Genomic DNA, 21,239 nt, shown 5'->3' on the forward strand with positions numbered 1-21,239 from the left:
TGAATGGAAAGTTAGGGAAAGAGACCAAGTTTCAGCTGGTTGATGGTGAAAAGGCAAAGTCTTGCTCTTTCTGAAGCACAGAGGGAATTTGGATGCCAAAAGCCTCTCTTGGCCTCAGGGAGCATTGAGGAAAGCCTCTTATCCTCCCAGCCTTTTCTTCCTTCCTCCTGAGATCTCCTGAACCTGATAACCTATAATCCTATCCTGTGCTTGAGCCATAATTTGATGGCCACTAAACCAGCTTCAGTGGAGGATTTGAATACAATAATCACCTTCCTCTGTATTTCTCGAGGACACAGAGTCCACACCAGTTTAGAGCCTACCAGAGAAGGAGCCTCCTAATCCGTCGAAACTTAGAACACTCTATGCAAAGGTCTTCTCTGATCTCACTCAGCACCAATGGATCACCTGTAAAATCCGCAGGATGGAACCTGTTTTTTATGATAACTCACTCGTTAATTCCCGATGGCCCAGCTCTCCGCTCACGTCTCCAGTCCAGCTGCTTTTGTTGCAAAGACAGCTTCTTCTAGTAGTCTTTGCACTTCTGTTTTGAAGCACCTATTCTTTCAACTGAAACTTCGCCCCTTGACGTGTAATTTGTAGCTTCTAATTTCGTCTTTATCTAAAAACTTTAATGCAAGATCCCCAGATCCCCTCTTCAAATAACAGCAAAGCCCATCTCCTTTAAGATTTCTTTGTAAAGCTTGACCTTTAGTTTCTCTGAGGATCTCTCACAATAATGAGAAATTTGAATGTAAGGGATATAAATTCATCCACTAATGTCTGAAGGCAAACCAGACATATGATACATTTGTATTTCTATCTTTTTCAACATGAAACCATCTTGATTCCACCTTTCTTTTATCTCCCCTCTTTTTGGGAGCAGCGGGTTTGCACTTTTTCTTTGCAGAATTCCTCTGCATCCCTAGCATTGACAGCTTGTACGTTTGCTGTAGAGCTACACACACCATCATTAGAGAAGCCATAATTGGCCTGACGTGTAGCAACAAAACCTTCTGTAGTCTTGGGGAACAAAGACTTCTCATCCAGATCCCAATCATAGGGGGCTGTCAGCTGGCTGCTACTGGAAAGCATCCATTTTCCACGGGGATCTTTTTTGCTGTCCTCGGTGTTTCCATGTAATTCTTGCATTTGCAACTGCTCATCAAACTCGTCATTCCCATCAAGTGATTGCCACTTATATTTCCTACCTAGCACAAGGCCAGGGTCCAGATAAGTGAAGAGGCTGCCCCACCAGGCCTGGGAGCCACCACCAAGCATACCTGAGGTGACTGCCCACATTAACACACTAAGTCATTGACTCATCACTGTGACCCTGTGAGGTACTATCATTACTTCCATTTTACGGAAGAGAATGTGGAGGCCCAGAGACCTCGTCCAAGGTTACAGACAGCTCGCGCATGACAAGGCTTGGATTTGAATCCAGGCAGGACCGCTCTAGAGGCCGCATTATTAACCCCCACTTTTTACAGCTTCCAAGAGACTAACTGGACGAAAGCCAGCCTGCCTCCCTCCCTGTCTGCATCACTTAGCAGTGAAAGTGTAAACTCTGTAGTCTACCCACTTTAAGGCAATGTCGTTTCCAACGTGCTCTCTCTGTACTTTCTGGTGTGACCCAGCTCTCCACTTGTCTCCTCCCTAAGCTATCCTCATACCCTCTAATAAATGGCAAATCTCCCCATACCCTTAACTTCTCCTTGGAGTGCTCCCTCCACTTCCTGGCTTTAAGTGAAATTTAACTCTCCCTTGAGGGCACTACCTCCTCTGCAGGCTTCTGAAATGAGAGCTGTTTATTTTCTTATAGGTGAGGGTGCTTTCCTTGCTCTAAATTGCTGCCTCCAGTCTCCTTCTCTTCCAACTGTCCGTTTCTTGTTTAAAATAACCCTCTGGCTCTGAGGCTCAGCTTTTGGGCTAAATTGCCTTCCCCCTTCCTCTTTGGCACTGTCTGCCACCTGCCAGACCTCTCTACCTCACTCAGGGGTACACTGGCACACAGCCAGTGAACTGTCTATCCCTTTTCATCTCATTGTCCATATGGAGGACCCATTCCCCACCTGACCTCTCAACAGCTTGGTCCTTTAGACCTTTCCACTCCAAGCTAGTTACCCATTCTCTTTGCCACCTTTTCATCTGAAGCAGCCCCGCCTCGAGAATCACTCATTCAAGCAGCCTGCCTCAGCCCCATCTCCTAACTTTCCATCCATCAGTTTATCTACTCCTTTCACAACTATTCTCAGTCTCCCGGGACTGCCAGATCAATGATGTCTCCCTTCATCCAACCCGTCAGCTCCTCCTTATCCAGCTTCACCTTCATGGCCCTTCATTTCAACGACTCCCTCGACAATATCCCAAACTCCTTGCCCCTCCATATTTTCATCCTTTACACCTATCTGGCAAAGCCTCAACCATAGATGAGCCCAGTGATTTGTTTTCTTCAGGATTTTAATCTGAAAGTTGAGAAGTATTGGAGAAAGTCATACAACCAGGACATGGTTACCACTCCTCATTCAAGGTCATTAACCATAAGGAGTCCCCGTATTGCTCAGTGATCAGCCACAACATGCTGGTCGTTGATGAAAAGGTGGCAAAGAGAATGGGTAGCTAGCTTGGAGTGGAAAGGTCTAAACACCCGGATCCTGGAACCTATGGGGCTCTCTCTGTCTCTCACCTCACTCAGTTGATGATTTAGCTCTTCTGTCATAGATAAAACCAAAGCTGTTAGAGGTGAACTCTCTCAACCACCTGTTACCAAATCCACACTGTACCTGTGCTCACCCTCTCCTTGTTCTTCATGTTGGAGCAGAGCAATGGTTCTCTAACTTTGCATGCAACAGAATTGCCCGGAAAGGTGTGTAAAAACACGTTTCCGATTAAGTCAAGGTGGTGGGGAGCTATAATTTTCATTTGTGACTAGTTTCAAGGTGATGCTTGATGCTGCTGGCCTGAGGACCCCACTTTGGCCACTGGAGTAGAGGAGCTGCCTTCCTCCTGCCCAAAGCTAGTCTCTCTAGCCATGTTCTGCATCCTAATTCCTCGATTAGCCGTTTTTCTCTCCTGAATCTGCAACCTCTTTCTCTCAAAACAAAAGTGAAAATGTCCCTTCTTCCACCTCACCTCTTCCTCTGACTGCTCCCTGTATCTCTCAGTTGCCTCATCCATCCTGTCTCACATACACGGTGCATGTACTTTGATTGGATCTTGGTTTGAAAAGACATGTATAAGAGACATTTTGGGGTTAGAGGGAGAATTTGGGTATATTCTGCATATGGATTATTTTAGGGACCAGTTGTTATTTTCTTAGCTGTGATCAGGGTGTTGTGGTTATGTAGGAGGACGTCCTTACTTTTAGGAGATGTACGTTGAAGTGTTAAATGATTTCCTAAATTTTCACCTGGTTCAAGAATTATATATAAATTTGCAAATATTTGTATATATGTATAAATGATAATTGTTAAATCTAAGTGGTGGATGTGCAAATGATAATTGTACTATAGTTTCAACTTTTCTGTTTGTTTGAAACTTTTTATAATAAAGAGTGGCAAAAAATTTCTCTATTCCCTCACTTCTGCTCACTCAGCTCTTTCAGGCTGGTGTCCACCTCTCCCATGCCACTCAAACGCTTTTGCAATAATCTTCATGTCATTAAATCCATTTTTTCAAAGCCTTTTCCTACTTGAACTCCCACTAGTATTTAACGGTGTCAACCAATCCTTTCTTGAAATTCTTTCTCTCGTTTCCAGGACTGAGCACTCTGCCTGTTTTCTTCCTCTCCCTCTGGCTGCTGCTTGCTCCTCTGTTGGCTCATCCTGCTCTATTGAGCCATCCTGGAATTTTTCAAGGGTCAAGAGTCTCCTCTTTTCATGCTACACAATCAAGGGAATCACACCTAACCCATGGCTTTAGTTGCTATCAGATGATCACTCTCAAATTTACATCTTCCTCTGATCCCCAGATTTGTGTATCTGACTGCCTACCTGGCAACCCTACATGGGTGTCTCAAAGGTATCACAAATTTAGCCTATTCAAAACTGAGTCACGATCTGCCCCCACAAAGAGTATCATCTTCAGATCTGGACCACAGGGTCCATGCCACATAGTTTAGGGAGCCTCACCTATCACACACAACATTTGTTAAATGATATCTGGGCGCCTCCGTCACTTGGAATTGGCCTTCAGTTGCTGGTACAACACAACCTGAAACCCTGAACAACTGCTCTCGTAATTAACACCATTCAGGCCTGAGAGAAATAATTCTGCAATCTCTTGCCCTGTATCCTGGAAACGAAAGTTGACTACAGTCAGATCCTGTGAAAGCTGAGGTTGTGCATCTGCCAGATTCCGAGGCACATCCTGATTTGGAGTGTATGGAAGATTTAAGCAGTGGAAGCACACAGGTAAGAGAAAATATAGCTTAATTAATTTGTCAAATATTACCTCTTAAACAGCATGATAAGGTATCATTCCCCAATAGCATTGAGTGTCCGTTTTTCTTGCTTCTCTTTGTATTCTAGGGGTATGTTATGTTATGTTGCAGTCACAATGGTTGAAATGACAGTTGAGGAACATTTTGCAATATTAAATAATTCTTATTACTGTTAAATTTGTATGCATGCAGATCTAGACATAAATTTTGCAAAATTGATATTGATTTTCTGCATTGTTAAGTAGATGAACATTGAATACTGATTATGAAGTTTGATTTCTATAAAACTATTGTATAAAGATTTTTTAGAAAAAAGTAAACAAAAACCCAGCTTTACTTAAATATAAAAATTTATTAATTATAATTTGTATTTTGCCTTTTTCAACAGATAATTTTGAATATTTTAGAAGAAAATAACTTTGGTAAACATTAAAAAATGACTTCGGTTTTTTACATTTACATTTACATATTTGGATGGAAATACATTTAAATTTTATAAACTTTGGCTACAATTACATTTTATTTTGAGAATGAGTACACATTGAGATCATGATAGAGAAAGCAACTATGAATGTGGAATTCAAAGAAATAAGGCTGAAAATAAAAAAAAGAAATAGTATATCTTCAAGGAAGCAATCTACTTAAAACTTTTAAAACTGGGAAGAGTAAAGTGGGAGCCACATACATCTTCATTGTTTCGATCACTAATTAAATCGATAAAGAATATGAAGTTATATGGATTTTATCTGACTTCTTCGAGCTGTAGATTTAGTAAAATAAAACCTGAGCAGGCAGATTAAATCCATGCAACTTCATATTCTTTATTTGTGCTGTCTTCCTACGCCCCTCAAATCTCAGGATTCTCTCTCTTCTCGTCAGGAGATTTGCCCTGCCCCAGGAACTCAGTCATTATGTTGTGCAGGGGTAGCAGCCAACAGCCTCAGCCAAGCTTTGAGCCAACTGCCAGCATCAGCTGCCAGACATGTAAGTGAACAAGCCTTCAGATGATTTCAGCCCCCAGCCATCGAGTCACTTCCAGCTCAGTTCCCAGACATTGCAGAGCAGAAGTGGTCCCAGCTGTGCCCTGCTCAAATACTTAACCTCAGCGTCCGGGGGAGTTAATGCATGGGTATTGCTGTTGTAAGCCACTAAAGTTTTGGGACAGTTTGTTATAAGCAACGGATAAGTAATGTGCCTTCTGAATTCACATCAACCAGTTCTGAACCCCTCCCACTCTCCCGCTGAACCTGCTCTCACCAAAGTAACCACACAGTTGAATCTTCTCATTGCCAAATCTAATGGGCATTTTTCATCTTCATTTCATTTTTCTTCTCTGGAGTATTTGACTCTGTTGACTACCCTTTGCATTTCTTTTCTCTGTTGATTATGAAACCTCTGTCCACGCTACACACATGCTTTCCCCACCACCAGGAAAGTTAACTTCTCATCATCCACTTCACCTTCCACACACACAATACTTTTTTTTTTAAAGCCAACATATGCACTTTTCAGGAACTATCTCAAATCTCAAATCCTGACTCTTCTAGGTAAAATAAGTCCTCTTTTTTTTTTTAATGCTGCAGTTTTGGTTATCTGTTAACTGCTCAACAAGCCACCCTCATATTTGGTATCTTAAAACAGAAGTCTATCGTTTCTCACAATTCCGCAGGTTGCCTGGGCAGTACTTCATTTAGTGTTGGCTGAGGCACTGGGGTGGCTGGATGTTCCAAAATGGCCTCACTTACCTGACAAGCAGTTGATATTGGCTGCCAGCTGGAGCTCAGCCACTGCTGTTGTCTTTGGGCCTCAGTTCTGCTTAACGTGGGTCTCTCCCTGTTGCTGCTTGAGTTTCCTCACAGCATGGTGACTGGGTTTCAAGGAGGCATGTTCCAAGTGGTAAAAATGAAAGCTGCAGATCTCATAAGACTCAACCGTAGAAGTTACACAATCACTTCTGCCACATTCTATTAGTCAAAACAGGTCACAGGGCCAGCTCAGATTCAAGGGAAGGGGAGATAGATAGAATGTACTCTTGATAAGAGGAATGACAAAGAATTGCTGTCATCTTCAGTCCACTACACTCCCCTGCACTGTTACTCACCTTTATCATAGCTCTGATTACACTGCAGTTTTAAGATCTGTCTCTGTGCCAGCCTCCATCTTAGGGTTCAAAAACTGGCAACCCACTTAAGTATTTTTATTGTGTTTTTATTGTTCTTTTGAATTAATCACAACACTTAAAAATGGAGAGATTTTACAGACATTTGGGATTTATAATTTCTGTTAAAAAATATATTTTTTTAATGTTGCAATGCTAGTTCTGAATTCCTACATGGCAACACCTGACCAGGAGCTGCTACCCCTCCAGGTGGGGAGGGTGCTCTGTCTGTTACAACCTTACCTTGGCACTTTGCACATTACCTTCCTGGCCCTTACAGGAATGTGAGTTTTGCAGCCCTTGATTCAGCTCCGTGAAGGCTGAGTCTGAGTCCTCTCAGAGACTGGGCACTTTCATTGCCAAGTGAGATTCTTAGGGGATTTTAAAGTTGAGATTTAAAAAAAATTTATATGCAGCTGGAAGTGATACCTGACAGCAATAACAATAGCATCGGTCATCATCAACAGTCTTCTAGTTACTCTGGGCTGGGTACTCTTCTAAGCACTTAGACTTATTTAACTCTCACAACAATGCTATGAGATAGGTACTTTTAATATATGCATTTTATAGGTGAGGAAATTGAGGCATGTGGCAGTTAAGTAACTTACCTAAGAATTACAGGTTTCAATAGCAGTGAGACTTCACAGACAAAGGAGAGAATAGGTAGGGATGGTCAGGTCTCTCTACCTACAGAGCCACTATCATTATACTCTTCTAAAGAGATTAACAACTTTCACTTAGCACTTTCTCATTTACTAGCTCATTTAATCACCACGGCAACCCAATTAAGCAAATCCCCACTTTTACATCTCCTCTTTTGTATCTTTTTTTTTTTTTTAATAAACAAAGCATTACACTTATGGCTAAAGCCCATCCCATCGCTCTCCTTTGGTGGTAATTATTCTGAAGTGGGGATTATTCCCACACCTATTTTGTACTTTTAACAAATGTTTATTTTCCTAAGCATGTGTCATTGTTTTGTGAATTTTAGAACTTGCATAAAGTGTGTCATATAATATCTATTTTTGCAACCTCTTTTACTCATATTGGTAAATATGGCTATAATTCATTTATTTTAACTGCTGTGTAGCAGTCCATTGTAAGAATAAGCCATACTTTACTTATCCATTTCTTTACTTTAAGGACTGATTAGCTTGTTTCCACTTTTTCTTGACAATTAAATGATACTGCAATGCTCATCCTTGCTTCCTTGTGCACATGTAGAAATGTTATGAAGAACTCAACTAGAAACAAGGTTTCTGGGTGTTAAGGTGTGTGCATATTCATCATTAAGTATTGCTGAACTCTTCTAATTTGTTATAGCTGTTCACACTTCAACACAAAATATAGGAGTTCCTATTGGTATTATCAGAGTTATTTTAATTTTGCTGATTCAGTATGCGTAAAGTAGTATCTCATGGTTTTGATTTGCATTTCTATCTTACCAGGGAAGTTGAGAATCTTTTCGTATATTTATTGGCCATTCGGTGAATAGAAACAGTGAAAACTAGTATCCTTATATTGACATTGGAAGTTATTTCCTATTCTTAGTCCTCTTTGGTGTCTTGTCATAGCTTTTGCTCATTTTCTCCTGCTTTGTCCTTTTCTTATTGAACTGCAAAAGTTCTTTATAAATCCTGACTACCAAACCTTCGTTGGTCATATAGGTTGTAAATATTCTCTAAATCTGTGGCTTATCTTTTATATTGTTATGATGTCTCTTGTCTTATAGAAGTTTAAAACCTTTTTTAAATGTAGTCATGTGTCAATCTTTCCTTTTATGGTTTGTGGGTTTTGTATCTCATTTAAGAAATCCTTCCCTATTCTGATGCCAATATATTTATTACCTTATATTTTCTTTGAACAATTTTAAGTTCTGTTTTTCACACATTTAAGCTATCTGAAAGTTATTTTGGAGTATGTTGTAATGTGTAGATCTATTTTTTTTCCATTTGGATAGCCAATTAACCCAAGACAATTTAACAAACAGTCTACCCTTTCCCACTGATTTGTTATTTTTGTGATATGCCAAGTTCTCATATCTTTAAGGGTCTGATTCCAAGAAGTTCTACTCTGTACCAGGGACCTATTTATTTGTCCATGTGCCAGGACTACAATGCTTTAATCACTCTAACTTTAGAATAAAGTTGTGATGTATGGTAAGGCAAGTACAATGGTATTCTCCCATTTCGAATTTGTTTTGACTTTTCTTGGCCACTTACTTTCCTGTAAGAATTTTAAGAACAGCTTGTCAAGTTCCATAAAAAATCTCAGAGTTTTGATTAGAATTGTACTGAATTTATAGATCTGAGAAAAATCACCAGCTTTATAGTAAATTTTCCTTTTCATGAGCATGTCATATATTTGCATTCTTTTATGTCTTTTCAAAATGTTCTCTAATAAAGTGCTATAATTTTCTCCATAAAGATCATGCAGAAATTTTGTTATATTTATTCCTAAGCATCTTATAGTTTTTGTTGCTATTACAAATAGTATTTTATGAAAACAAAATCTTCTATTTATTTATTGCTGTGTTATGGGCATATCGATGTTTGTATATTCATCTTTTTTCCCAGAAAGGGGTACATTAGTTCTGTTTGTAGGTTTTCATACATTTTCTTTGTGAATAATCATCTATGTAATAGTAATGGCTTTATTTCTTTTTTTTTCTAAATGCACTAGTTTAGACACCCCCAACACAAAGTGAATAGAAACAGTAAAAACTAGTGTCCTTGTATTCACACTGGAAGTTAGTTTCTATTCCTAGTTAGCTAGAGTTTTAATAAGATTTTATTTTATTTTAGGGGAGGCAACCCTTGGTTGACCTCATAGATTGCAAGGACCTCGTCAGCTTACAATCCCTTATTTTTTATTTTTTATGCCTATAGCACCTGGTCTTCCTAGATGGTCTCCCATCCACGTACTAACCAGGCCCGACCCTGCTTAGCTTCCGAGATCAGACAGGATCGGGCATGTTCAGGGTGGCATGGCCTTAGACAAGGTTTTTTTTAATCATGAATTAATGTTACACTTTATCCAATGCATTCTCTGTACTTACTGGGACAATCACGTTTTTTTCCTTTTACCCAGCCAATGTTGTAAATATCATTAATGGACTTTTAAAGCAGAACATCCTAGCATTCCTGGAATAAACACTTGCCATGCATACACATGCACATATATACACATGCAAATATACACACACTTGCATGAACTCTACTGGATTCAATCTGATAATATTTTATTTAGGATTATTTAGTCTTACAAGTGTGATTGGCCCTCTTTTTCCATTTTCTGAAACAGTTTATATAAGTAAACAATCCTCTTAAAAGTTGGCAGAATACATCTATAAAACTAGGTACTGTGTGTGTGTGTTTTTAGCTCCTAGTTCAATTTATTAGAATTTATAGATCTGTTCAGGTTTTATGTTTCTTCTTGAGTTGGCTTTGGCTGCCTTTCATTTAATTTCTCTACCTCTTTAGGACCAAGACTTCACCTCCTGTCCCTGGGCAGCTAAAACTCAGGCCCTTAGTTAACAGAACCAATTCTCTCCCAGTCCCGCTACTAGTAACTATAGCTCCAGTCAGCTCATCCACTGGCGTTCAGCTTCCTCTTTGTCTCCAGCACCTGGGATTTTACCTTCCTTTTGAGAACTCAGTCATAGGTTTAATTTTTTCCATATTTTATCCAATATTTCTAAGTAACAATGCTTTTAGATTTTTCTAATTCCTCCATCTTGCTTGATTCTGAAGTTGTTCCCATTTCCTAGATAAGAAAGCTAGGGTTCAGAGTGGTTTAACAGCCTGCTGAAGCTCACACCACTAACTTTTAACCTTGTTATTGAACTCAGATATTCTGGTTTCTCAATCCTGTGTTGTTGCCACATTATTCCATGCTACCTTCTAAAGGCTGAAATAGGTAGCCCCCAGCCCCAAATCCTGGTACACATGCATCCATTCAAACAATATTTCAACTCAGTATAGAGTATTCGATTCTAGGTCCAGGGCATGGCAAGAGTGAGCATGTGCAATCATGGCCCCTGCCTTCAGGGAACTTACCTTCTCTAGACATAAATCAAATAATCACCAACAAATGTACAACTACAACTGTGCTACATGCCTCCAAGGAAAGGTACACCTTGGTGTGGGAGCTCAGAAAAGGAGAATCTGCGCTTGAAAGGAAGGTTATGGTACCTTCTTTGAGGGTGGAGTAAAGGAGCTGAGATCTGAAGAATGAAGAGAAGCTAACTAAGAGAGGAATGGAAGGAGTCTTACAAGCAGAGGGTCCAGCTCGCAAAAAGGCTCTCTGTGGGAGGAAGCACATGCAGCCAGGAAGTGAAGCACTATAGAGTGAAGGGGAAAGTGAGAGGTGGGAGATGAGGCCAGTGGGGAGGACAGGGCCACACCTCTCAGGGCCTTTGAGGCCAAGTTAAGGACTTGGGTCTTTAACTTAAGATCAATGGGAAACCATTGAATGGATTTAAGCAGAGTGCCTGAAACAATCAGATTTGCATTTCAAAAAGGTCTCTTATTCTGGAGTGCAGCCTCTCCAGCCATTATCATCAGCTATCACAGATTCAGAGGAAAGCCACGTGGTCCAGGAGGTGGCTAGACCAGGGAGGTGGAGGATAGAGAAAAATGGAATTGATAGGATTAGATGCTGGATTTAGTATTGGGATACTCACCATGAACACCCTTAGATCAAATCCTTGGAAGGCAGAGGCCACGTCATATGCTTGTGTGTAATACCCAGGTGCTAGAATAGTCCCTGACATGTGATGGACTCAATACATATTTCCTGAAAGGATGAAACTGAGTAACAGTCTCCCAAGTCATTCTTTTACCTGTAAGAGTCTTTAATTTCTTCCTGCCCAGGTGTACCTGACTAGTATCAACCTTTCTTTTTCCATCTTGCTCTTCTACATTGTCATTCTCCTGTGTCTCATGTCTCTCATCAAAATAGTCAAGTTCCCTTTTCTCTACTTTGTTTCTCTCACTTTGCCTAACCCATGTATGCAGGCTCAACTGAGAGAGGCTGAAGTACTTGGGGAACTAACCCAAGAAAGCTGAGAGTGGAACAGAATCTGAGCTGCCCCCGCTCCTCCTACACCTCCTCTGCCAGCACTGTAGAAGAATGCCTGGTCAGGTAGGGTAGTTATTTTTTTCTTGGGGGGTGGGTAGAGAAGAATTACCTAGGGCGACCCTTCTGTGTGTCTCCCTCATGGTGTCACCTAAATAAACAGGCATGTCTGCGAAGCTAGTCACGGGGTGGGGGGGGGGGCGCAGGGGTGGGTGTGAGCCACGCATACAACAGAGAGGGGACCGAGGAAAAATGTAAGACGTTGAGAGGTGGGGCGAAGGTGTGGACTGGGGACTGAGAAGGGATACAGGGACCACAGGCTGTTCCAGAGTGAAGCAAGAGGCTGGAGAACAGTGACAGAAGAGGCTGCTAGGTCAGTTAGGGCTGGGGAGACTGAGGAAGTGACGATCCCTGGAACCAAAAGGGAAGCCAAGTGCATTCCATGCTCTTTGGCTTCCTCTTCTGACTCCTCTGCATATTTCTCTTCCTTGAAATTCCAGGAGCAACGTACGCCTTCCTCCCACCCCAATATCCTGGGAGCGCCACATCCCCTGGGTACCTGGTGGTGGGAGAAAAGAGGTCAGGATCACAGTGGTGGTGGGGAAATGATGGAGAAAGGGGCCCCTACGAGGGTGGACTGGGTGTTGTTTCTGCAGAGCAAGAGGTTTCTGAGGTGAGCGCCAAGTCACCAGGTCTGAGGTGCTCACCTGGGCTGGAGAATGCCCCATGTCATGGTATTGAAGATACTAGGAACGAGGGGAACAAACGAGAAATCCCAAGTGTGGAGTGGGGGTGCCCTGGCATTGGCGGGTTAGACCGAGGCTGACGCCTCTGCCCTCAAGAGAACCAAGTGACCGCAGGAATTTGGGGTGGATTGAGGTCAGGGCACAAAGGGCAACAGAAACAGGAAGTGAGGGGCAGAGAGGCTGAAGCGGGGAGTGTCTCTCCCGGACAGGCAATTCCTCCCGCTAGGTTGCTGCACTGGCCGAGACATGGCGTGCAGCCACAAGCCCTTGTTCTCGGGCCCCATCTGTCTGTGGAACTCAAGGCCCTGGGGAGCAATGGCTTCACTTCACGCTCCCACCACTCTGCTTCCCTCTGCTGCCTGGACAGCCACAATTCCCTAAGCAGCCCTTCTCCAATCTGCAACTGGAATGGGGAGTGGGAGGGAAGCGACTGGAGCTCTCCTGGGAACTGTAGTCTGTGGGAGGCGCCCGAGTAGCCCGGATATTGAGCAGACAGGTTCTCGCAGCCCTCCCCACCTCCCTCCTTTTCTTCCCAGCTATAGAAATCAGCTTCCCTTAGTGATGAGGAATTATTCCCCTTGCAATCACAGCTCTGTCCACCTTTTCCCTTTGGTATGGAAACCCTGCATTTCAGCCTGAGTGACTCAGAATTTAGGGGGCAAGTTTGGGATCTGACTTCACATACCCTTGGGCTCTTAATTTTGTTTCTTCCAGCTTTACAGAGTGTTCCTCCCTGTTTTTGTACTTATCTGCTGCTTGGGAGTAACCCAGTGGGGAATTACCACACCTTAATAACTTTGGACATTTCCCCATTTCAAGGCCGGTTCTATGGGATTTCTGCTTTCTTTCAATCTTTTTTTTTACTTCTAGTACGCCCCTGATAAAGACACAAACTACAGGTTTCAAAGAAGAAAAAAAGCAAATTTGTTGTTGGTATGAGAGCATGAAAGGAGGTTTCTTCACGTTATCCAACATCTTGTGTAGATGGGAGGTTACGGGCAATAGAAAAGGCAGTAGATGGGGGCGTATGTCTCACTCTGTACAATATAGAAGAATCTGATATAGATACTTTGTATAAAAGACACATGTCCTCATTTGTGTCCTCTTGCTGGCTGACTGGGTTGTGGGGCACTGGGGGACAAAGAAGCTGGCTGGGGTGGTGGTCCAGAACACAGGGGAACTCCATGGTCCCCATCCTCTGGCTGTCCCCTTGTGGGGTCACTTTGGGTCCTTGGTGGGGGCATAGCAGAGCTCCAATGGCCGGGACACCTTCCAGAACTTCTCATTCACCAGCTCCAGGGTCAGCGAGCCATTCAGTGTCTACAGAGGAGATGAGAGAGAGAGGTAGGGGAAGAGAAAATAAAGTTGGAGAAGATGAAAGGAAATGAATGAAAGATGACCAAGGGAAAAAAGAAAAATAATAGAGAGATGAGGCAAAGCAGGGGCACATGAGTGACAGAGAAGGGAGGAGATACAGAGGAAGAAGAGAATAGGTCAGTTAGAAGTCATGATCATGGTTGTATGCGGCCCCAGGCCACCCTCCTGCCCCATACCACTGTCCTCAAAGGCTCACCGTGAAAGCTCCGCCCCCGGGAGCGATGTAGATGGTGTATTGCTTTTCACTGACACCCTCCAGACTGGGCAAGGCAGGCTCTTCAGGGCTGTCACCTCCTCCGGCACCCGCGCCCTCCCCACCACCCCCATCAGGTCCCCCAGCATCAGAGGCGCCCCCTCCAGGCCCTCCTGGCTCCCCCGCCTCTTGCTGCTGCCTCCGCTCCAGGGCAATGCGCAGGGCCAAATACTTGGAGAGATGGTCCACTGTGGCATTCCCAGTTGTCTTCACATATCTGGAGTGGGAAAGACGGCATGTTTAGGGCACAGGAAGCTTCAAATGGAGAAGTAGGGGATTTTCTAAAAGGGCCCATGGTTTAAAGTTTCTTTCTTAGGTTGGGTGAAGCCCCTTTCTATGGAAGTCTAGGTGATCTTTGGTTTCTCAGTGGTTTGGGGAGACACAGGGCTCTCACCTAGTCTGGCAGTATTCTCCCTTCTCCACGAGCAGTGGGTGGGGCCGGAACACAAGCTCAATCTCTCCACCTGGCTCTGGGGGACTAGGGGCCCCAGGAGGGCTTGGAGGACCCAGAGTACCCCCTCCCAGGGTCCCTCCCCGGTCACCAGAGTCTTCAGAACCAGCACCCCCGCCCACCCCACCAGTGCCTCCTCCCCCCGTCCCTACACTGCTCCCCCCTGCCCCTGCTCCACGGGGTCGCTTGGGAGCAGGGCCTGGGGCAGAGTCAGGGGCGGAGTCTGAGCTCACATCCTCTCCATCCCCTTCTCCCTCCCCTGGTTCTCCTTCCCCCCCACTCATCGTGGTGGTCTGATCTGACCCAGGCATCGGCCGCCTCACACGCTGGGCCCTGTAGAAGCAAGTAGTTGAGGTTAGAAAGCATCGAGAATAAGAATAAAAATATTTTAAACTTCAGAGATTTAAGATATCAGGGAAATCGTAATAACGACACCTAATATTTATTAAGCACTAACTGCATGCCAAGTAAACTGCTAAGTGTTTTGCACTGATTGCCTCTCCTATAATACAAGTCTTAAGAGGCAGGTAGTTATATCATCTGTATTTTATGGCTGAGAAAAACTGAAACTTAAAGAGATTAAATAATTTGTTTGAGATCATAGTCCCTCACCTCTTAAAGTGTGGTCCAAGAACCAGGAGCATAGCTTGTAGAAATGCAGAATCTCAGGCCCAACTCCAGACCTACTGAATCAGAATTCGCATTTCTAACAAGACCTTCAGGTAACTTGGATACACATTAAAGACTGAGCAGTGCTGGCCTAACTGATTTAATTTCTGGCAGTGTGAATCTGAAACTTGTACTCAAAATCACTCTATTCTAACTTAGAGAAAGTTAGAATGTGAGCTATTTTCCTAAGAATAACAGTGCCAGTTGCTAACTAAGAAGATGCAATTTACATCCATGATTTCCAGGCATGACAATGAGACTGTAGTCCGCTCTTAGGGTGCTAAGGCTTAGAAGCTGGCAGGGAGCAAAGACAGCACAAGGAGTCTGACCCACAGATCTGTCCCACCAGCCCTGCTGCTGCCTCTCTCTTGACCCCCGAACCTGTGCATGGCCTGCATGCGCAGCCCTTCCTCAATGCTGGAGCTCAGTGCCTGCTGGTTGTGCAGGCGGCTGAGGCGGATGAGAACCCGGTCTTGGTGAGCCTCATATTCTTCCCGGCTAGGATAGATCTTCGAGATCAGGGCATCAAAATTAGGGTCTGGTCGCAAAGATCGCTTTGATACCAGCTTCTTGCGGCAGGTAGGGCACTCCTTGTTCCTGGGGTGGGAGAAAGGAGGCCCTGAGCAGTCGAGGCCTCAACACTGTACCCTATATCCTATTGTAAATGTGTCCCTCCTGTTACCCGCTCCGCAGGGCTGTGACAATGCAGTCGGAGCAGAATCGGTGGAGGCACTCCTTGGTGGTCATCGTATTCTTCAGCATGTCCAAGCAGATGGGGCACATGAGTTCTGAATGCAGCGACCGAGGGGAAACTGCAATCTCTGTGCCATCCATGATGGCTTCCTGGAGGAAATCAATGAGTAGAAAGGTGGTGGTGGTTTGGGGGAAAATGAATTTTAGAAACAAGTGGTCCATGAAATGGGCGTTTTGAGAAATACAGTGAGATGACAGAATCTGGGTACCCCATGTTTGCTACTTGAAGAGGATGGGAATTCTGAGAGAAGGGGGACTACTGACTTGGACAGAATGGTAAACAAAAATAATTACTGTCCCTTAATTAAGAGCAGCTTTGCAATAGGATCTGAGGTTGGAGCGACACCTGGGGTGGGAGTGACACAGATTTGTGGTTTGGGGAAGACTTATTCAACAGAATTTTGTGGTTTGGGGAAGACTTATTCAACAGAAGTGTATATAGTCTTCTTACTACCTATATTAGAATACCGTAGGGTGCCTGTTAAAACTGGATTTGGGGGTCCTATCCCACTACTGTATTAGAATGTTGGGGGAGAGGAAGGCCAGAAAGTTTCATTTTCAATAAACTTCCAAGGTGAGTCCTTTATGGGCACTTATTTATGACACTGTATTGAGGAACAAGGAAGGCAATTTCTGTGTTTACTGTCTTTCAAAAGAAAATAGTAATATTTGCTTTATATCTCTGGCTGTTTTGAGGATTAAATGAAATAAATGTGAAAGCGCTTTGAAAAGACTAAGATGATTCAAAAGCAGGGCAAAGGGAGTCTGTGAAATCGAGCAGCGTCGGTAGAATGGGGCAAAAAATGGCCAAGAGGCTGTGAGAGGGGGTGTTTGGATTGAGGGACTTGGGAAGAGGGAATAAGTTGTGAAGGAAGGATCCTGTTACCTGCGGGGTCCGGTGGAGCTCATAGAGACTCAGTTCCCACGTTTTGCTGGCATTCTGGGCATTCGCCGGCGTCGTCATGGTGACCGGGCACAGACCCCAGCCAGGGCTCCAATGCGGAGAAGTGGGCTGGGGAAAGGGGGAAGGGGGAAAGGGAGGGAACGGGTTAGGGGGGCCGCCGTCGCGCAGACCCCGCCCCTCCGGAGCCTCCCCTCCTCCGCCCCAGCGCCGGCGCGACCCCTCACCCGGCTCCCGCCGTCTGCGCTGCACCGCCGCAGCGCCGCACGCTGGGCCCGGGCTCCCGGGCCGAGTTCGCTCGATCTGCAGTCGCTGCTCAGACAGCAGCTCCCGCCGCGGCTGCCGCCATGGCCCCGGCGCTGGGGCCCTACGTCACTTCCGCCTGCCCCTTCACTCCTCTCCTCCCCCGCCAGGGGAGACGTCACCTGCCACTCGCGGCGCGGGTGGGACGCGACGTGGACGGCCAGGTTCCCCCGCCCTCCCGACGCGCCCGCTCCTCGCCAGGAGCCGGCTTCCCTGGAGTCTCGCGCCACGTGGGGACCGTGGGCTCCGCCCCCCTCCCAGCACCGTCGCGCAGCCAACGTTAGCCAGTTCCCTTCCCGTGGCCCCCACCCGGGGCCTCCGCTCCGGGGGGCGGGGCCTGGGATTGCTCGGACCCCGGGAAGGGTCGGGGAGATTGCAAAAGGGCCACCTCCCCCACTCCGCGTCTCCTAGCGGCTCTGGGGAACGACTCCCCATCCCCACACAGAACTTCTCCGTAACCCCAGCCCGGGATTCCGGAGAAAAAAGCTGCCAAGGATCCCTTGCCGCTTCAGTCCTACAGTCCTGTGAACTCAACTAAGTCCCGATGTGACCGGGATTCCCCTTACCACCCTGGGGACTTCCTCCACCCTGCGTTTTGGCTCTCCCTAGACCCTCCGACCCGCTCTCCCCTCGAGGTTTGGGGGCGGCGGCTCGGGACGTCCAGACTCAACTTGCTCTCGGCCCATTGAACTCCCTCAGCTTCCCTGGGAGTGGCGTGTTTGAATGTCCATCTGTTTCTCTGACTCAATCAGACCCCTGCAATCCAAAGAGAGCCACACCTGGCAGGAATGCTGGGAGGAACTTTGAGAGACATGTTCAAAGAGGAGGGGAGAGGAGAGGGGAAGAGGAAACACACAGGAATAGAAAATGGAAGTTTCCACACCGACAGGGACACGCAAGATGGGGCCGCTATCGGGAGGGGTGTGCTGCGCGTGTGTGAGGATAGAGATATAAAGGAAAGAAGGGCCAAATGGTGTCTAGTGGGAAGCAGGGGCCTCCTCCGGGACTTTCCATTCTTCAGGGAAGGGATGGGGAGAAAAGAAGAAAAGGTATTGCAGATGCAGGCGATTCCCATTGAAAGGGCAGGATAGAGTTGGGGTGGGGGGGGACAGGTAGATCGTGATGGGCGTCTCATCATCTAGCCTGAAGCTGGGGCTCCCGGACTTGGGTTGCAGCGCTGCCAGGGGTGGCCTGTTTCTGGGAGGTAAGGCAGTGGATCTCGCCTCCTCAATTCCCCTGGCCTCACTTCCTGTCTTCCCCATCCCCTTTCTCCCAGTCCTGCTTGGCCCTAGTAAACAGATGACAGGCTCCAGGATTCTCCTTTCAGACCTCACTTTCTCCTCCTCCTGCACAGCCCCTCCTTGTTACTCTCCTGTTATTTCAAGCCCCACTGCATATAAAATTGGGGTCCATTCCCCTAAGACTAAGCCTCTCACTGATCCATCCCCATCTAAAGGCCCAGGCTGCAGCTGTGTAAGGTGGAGAAGGGAGGGGGGAGGTGTACAGAAAGGAGAGGGGTGGGGGAGGGCCACCTGTTCCAAGACCCCCTCCCAAGGCCAGACTTGACACTGGGATGAAGCTATGAACAAATCACCCTTGGGGACCATAACGACCCAGGTTATTGGGGGGAGGTGACTGGGGCTGCAAGACTAGTGGAAGGGGATGGGGCAGAGGCCCCTCTCTCCAAAAAGACCCAGAGTGTCACGCATGCAGTGACACACACTCTCTCCTCTCACACCCGGCGGCGGAGGTTGCCCTGGGAGACAAGGCAGTGAAAGGGAACAATCCTTCGGAAAGGGAAAGGAGGGGGAGGTGGGGAAGGGTCTGAGGGCCTGGACGCAAGAACTGGAGGTGGCAGGAAAGAGGATTTGGACTTTATTAGGGTCACAAGCACCCCAGCCTCCCATATTCAGCATTCCTGAGCCAAACACTGCCACCCCTTTTGTAGCCTGGGAACTCAGAGTCCTCATCAGCAGGAGGCCAGGAAGAGTGGTGGGGGAGTGAGCAGAGTCCAGGGTCCTTGAGGCAGTTACAAGAAAAGACCTCCTAGGAGGGGCAGAAACATTTGGACAGATGTATAGGTGGAGACAAATGGGCTGGGGGGTACCTGCCCTCTTCTGTCCCTGGCCTTTGGGAACTTCTGCCCTTCCCTCAGTGGCTCCAGACTCCCTCCGTTTTCTTATATCATCTGGGTTCCACTTCTCTGCCCTCTCCCCACGATGGCCTCATACCAGTGACTTCTACTGAGGCCCCTGTGATGTATCCACTGTCATCAGATGCCAAGAATGCAACCACATCTGCCACATCTATGGGAATAATGAGGAGAGAGCAGAATGCTATTCACTCCCATAGACCCAAAGGAATCATCATCTCTGAGAAACACCCCCTCCCCCCAGAACACACATCAACCACCAATTCTGGTGAGACTCTCTCAGATACCACAAACTTTGGGATCTGTTCATTCAGGGCCCTCTTCCCCACACAATGCTCACCCTCAGGGTCCCCGAAACGTCCCATCGGAATCGCTCTAAACACCTGTAAGGAAATACTCATATATAGCTTAAAGTTCCTTTTATGGATTTTTTTTTTTTTTGTAGACTGAGTCTGTCTTTTTCTTGTCTTCATTCCTTGTGCACTTATTGAATACCTATTTGCCAGGCACTGTGCCCAGCATGCTCTAGTCCAGAGAGGCTGGGTCTCTGAAAAATTCTGCTCTTTGCCCTCTACCCATGACCTCCTACCTTGTCCAGAATTTTCTGTGGCACTTTCTGTGTCATAGGTGTTGTAATGTACCCTGGGAGGACAGAGTTACAGCGGATCCCATGTCTGTGGAAGGGAGAGTGGCTGCTGACTCTGGAGAGGGCTGAACACTGACCCCTCACTCAGAGCTCCAACATGCCTCAGCAAAGACCCCTGCATTCCCAGGTGTCTGACCAACCGTCCAAGCTCCAGGGCTACAGTCTGGGTCAGCCCAATCACTCCAGCCTTGGATGCTGCATAGTTTGCCTGTCCCATGTTCCCCACCTATAGGTGAATCAGAGATTTGGAATGAATCAGGAGTCCCAAGGAAGGCTCTCCTCTCTATACCCTGACCTCAACCTAACACAACCTGACCTTGCCTACGATGCTACTGATGTTGACGATGGAGCCATGACAACCACTGGACACCAGGGCTTGGGCTGCAGCTTGAGTGACTAGAAAGACGCCCTGGTGAATAGAGAGTAACAAGGAAGAAAGGATCAGCAGGAGTGACAGTCCTCTTCCAACTCCCTTTCCAGGTTAGAGGGAGGGGCCATAAATCACACAGGTTCATAGATCACCACCTTGAGGTTGACAGATATGACTCTGTCCCAGTCATCCTCGGACATATGGAGCAGAAACTCATCCCTGGTAACTCCCGCACAGGACACAATGACAGAAGGCGGGCGAGAAAAGCAGGCCTATGGAAGAGGGAGGTTACACACCAAAAACCCATGTAAAAAGCCAGGAGCGGTCGAGGCAATATGAGCGCTTTAAGGCGGGCGAGGTCACTCGCATTCACCTGCACTTGTTCCAGCAAGCGCCTGGCAGCCCCGGCCTCAGACACGTCAGCCTGGAAGGCAGCGTGGGCCCCACAGGACGCCCCCTTCTCGCTTCCTGGCCTGCCCAACAGCCGCACTGTCTCGTGTACCGCTGCCCCATCCAGGTCGCAAACGGCCACGGTGGCCCCCTCTCGGGCCAAGCGCACACTGACTGCTCGGCCGATGCCGCTACCCGCACCTGCGGTGGGAGAGAACACGTGGGGGTGGGGAGAAGAGTGGGCAGGGCGCTAATCAAATTCAGACCAGGGCCAGAGATCACAGCGGCTGCAGAGTCCGAGGGCACCCCAACCCGCCCTGGGAGAGGACCCCCTCAACCTGTGACAAGGGCCAGTGCGGAGCGGAACCGGAGCTGGGTCGCCATGGCTGTCTGCGGGTGGGTAGGGCTCTGCACGGAGCCAATCCCCGCGCAGAGAAGGCGTGGCGGGAGCAAAGCCAGGCCAATCGTAGCCCTGCCAGTGTTAGGCCATCTGCGGCCATCAGCGTGGTAGGGAGGAGGGGGAGCCTCCTACCGCGAGGGCGTGACC

General features: G+C 46.6%; 2 protein-coding genes, 1 long non-coding RNA gene and 2 pseudogenes across 3 annotated transcripts; 1 reads left to right on the forward strand and 4 right to left on the reverse strand.

The window, feature by feature from the left end:
- Positions 1 to 11: 11 nt before the first annotated feature.
- On the reverse strand, positions 12 to 1,281 carry LOC120597602 (HIV Tat-specific factor 1 homolog; annotated as a pseudogene).
- A 2,940-nt stretch (positions 1,282 to 4,221) lies between these two features.
- On the forward strand, positions 4,222 to 11,853 carry LOC120597684 (uncharacterized). The gene is made up of 3 exons (XR_005651433.1): positions 4,222 to 4,415; positions 5,324 to 5,428; positions 11,621 to 11,853. It is a non-coding gene; the product is annotated as an uncharacterized LOC120597684 (long non-coding RNA).
- Positions 9,482 to 9,600, reverse strand: LOC120597728 (uncharacterized; annotated as a pseudogene).
- A 1,474-nt stretch (positions 11,854 to 13,327) lies between the features above and the next one.
- On the reverse strand, positions 13,328 to 17,495 carry RING1 (ring finger protein 1). Its single transcript, XM_039856271.1, has 7 exons — positions 17,059 to 17,495; positions 16,817 to 16,942; positions 15,860 to 16,020; positions 15,559 to 15,774; positions 14,452 to 14,841; positions 14,001 to 14,274; positions 13,328 to 13,747 (listed from the first exon to the last, which is right to left on the reverse strand). The coding sequence occupies exons 2-7, from the start codon at positions 16,892 to 16,894 to the stop codon at positions 13,646 to 13,648; spliced, it is 1,221 nt and encodes a 406-aa protein (XP_039712205.1). The 5' UTR covers positions 16,895 to 16,942; positions 17,059 to 17,495; the 3' UTR covers positions 13,328 to 13,645.
- Positions 17,496 to 18,992: 1,497 nt separating this feature from the next.
- HSD17B8 (hydroxysteroid 17-beta dehydrogenase 8) lies at positions 18,993 to 21,230 on the reverse strand. The gene is made up of 9 exons (XM_039856295.1): positions 21,031 to 21,230; positions 20,676 to 20,893; positions 20,458 to 20,574; positions 20,249 to 20,341; positions 20,073 to 20,158; positions 19,876 to 19,960; positions 19,627 to 19,669; positions 19,366 to 19,440; positions 18,993 to 19,180 (listed from the first exon to the last, which is right to left on the reverse strand). The coding sequence occupies exons 1-9, from the start codon at positions 21,074 to 21,076 to the stop codon at positions 19,164 to 19,166; spliced, it is 780 nt and encodes a 259-aa protein (XP_039712229.1). The 5' UTR covers positions 21,077 to 21,230; the 3' UTR covers positions 18,993 to 19,163.
- Positions 21,231 to 21,239: the final 9 nt, after the last annotated feature.

This window comes from Pteropus medius, unplaced genomic scaffold (assembly GCF_902729225.1).
Source record: "Pteropus medius unplaced genomic scaffold, Ma_sr-lr_union100, whole genome shotgun sequence".
NCBI lineage: Eukaryota > Metazoa > Chordata > Mammalia > Chiroptera > Pteropodidae > Pteropus > Pteropus medius.

Excerpts from the sequence above, each read along its gene's own strand:
- RING1 (XM_039856271.1), bottom strand. The coding sequence starts at position 16,894 with ATGACGACGCCGGCGAATGCCCAGAATGCCAGCAAAACGTGGGAACTG. Across the intron at positions 14,842-15,558 it reads CGCATGCAGGCCATGCACAG|GGCCCAGCGTGTGAGGCGGC; the intron begins GTTCGGGGGTCA and ends TTGCTTCTACAG. Across the intron at positions 14,275-14,451 it reads GGAGAATACTGCCAGACTAG|ATATGTGAAGACAACTGGGA; the intron begins GTGAGAGCCCTG and ends TTCCCACTCCAG.
- HSD17B8 (XM_039856295.1), bottom strand. The coding sequence starts at position 21,076 with ATGGCGACCCAGCTCCGGTTCCGCTCCGCACTGGCCCTTGTCACAG. Across the intron at positions 20,894-21,030 it reads CGCACTGGCCCTTGTCACAG|GTGCGGGTAGCGGCATCGGC; the intron begins GTTGAGGGGGTC and ends CTCCCACCGCAG. Across the intron at positions 20,342-20,457 it reads TCATATCTGTCAACCTCAAG|GGCGTCTTTCTAGTCACTCA; the intron begins GTGGTGATCTAT and ends TCTATTCACCAG.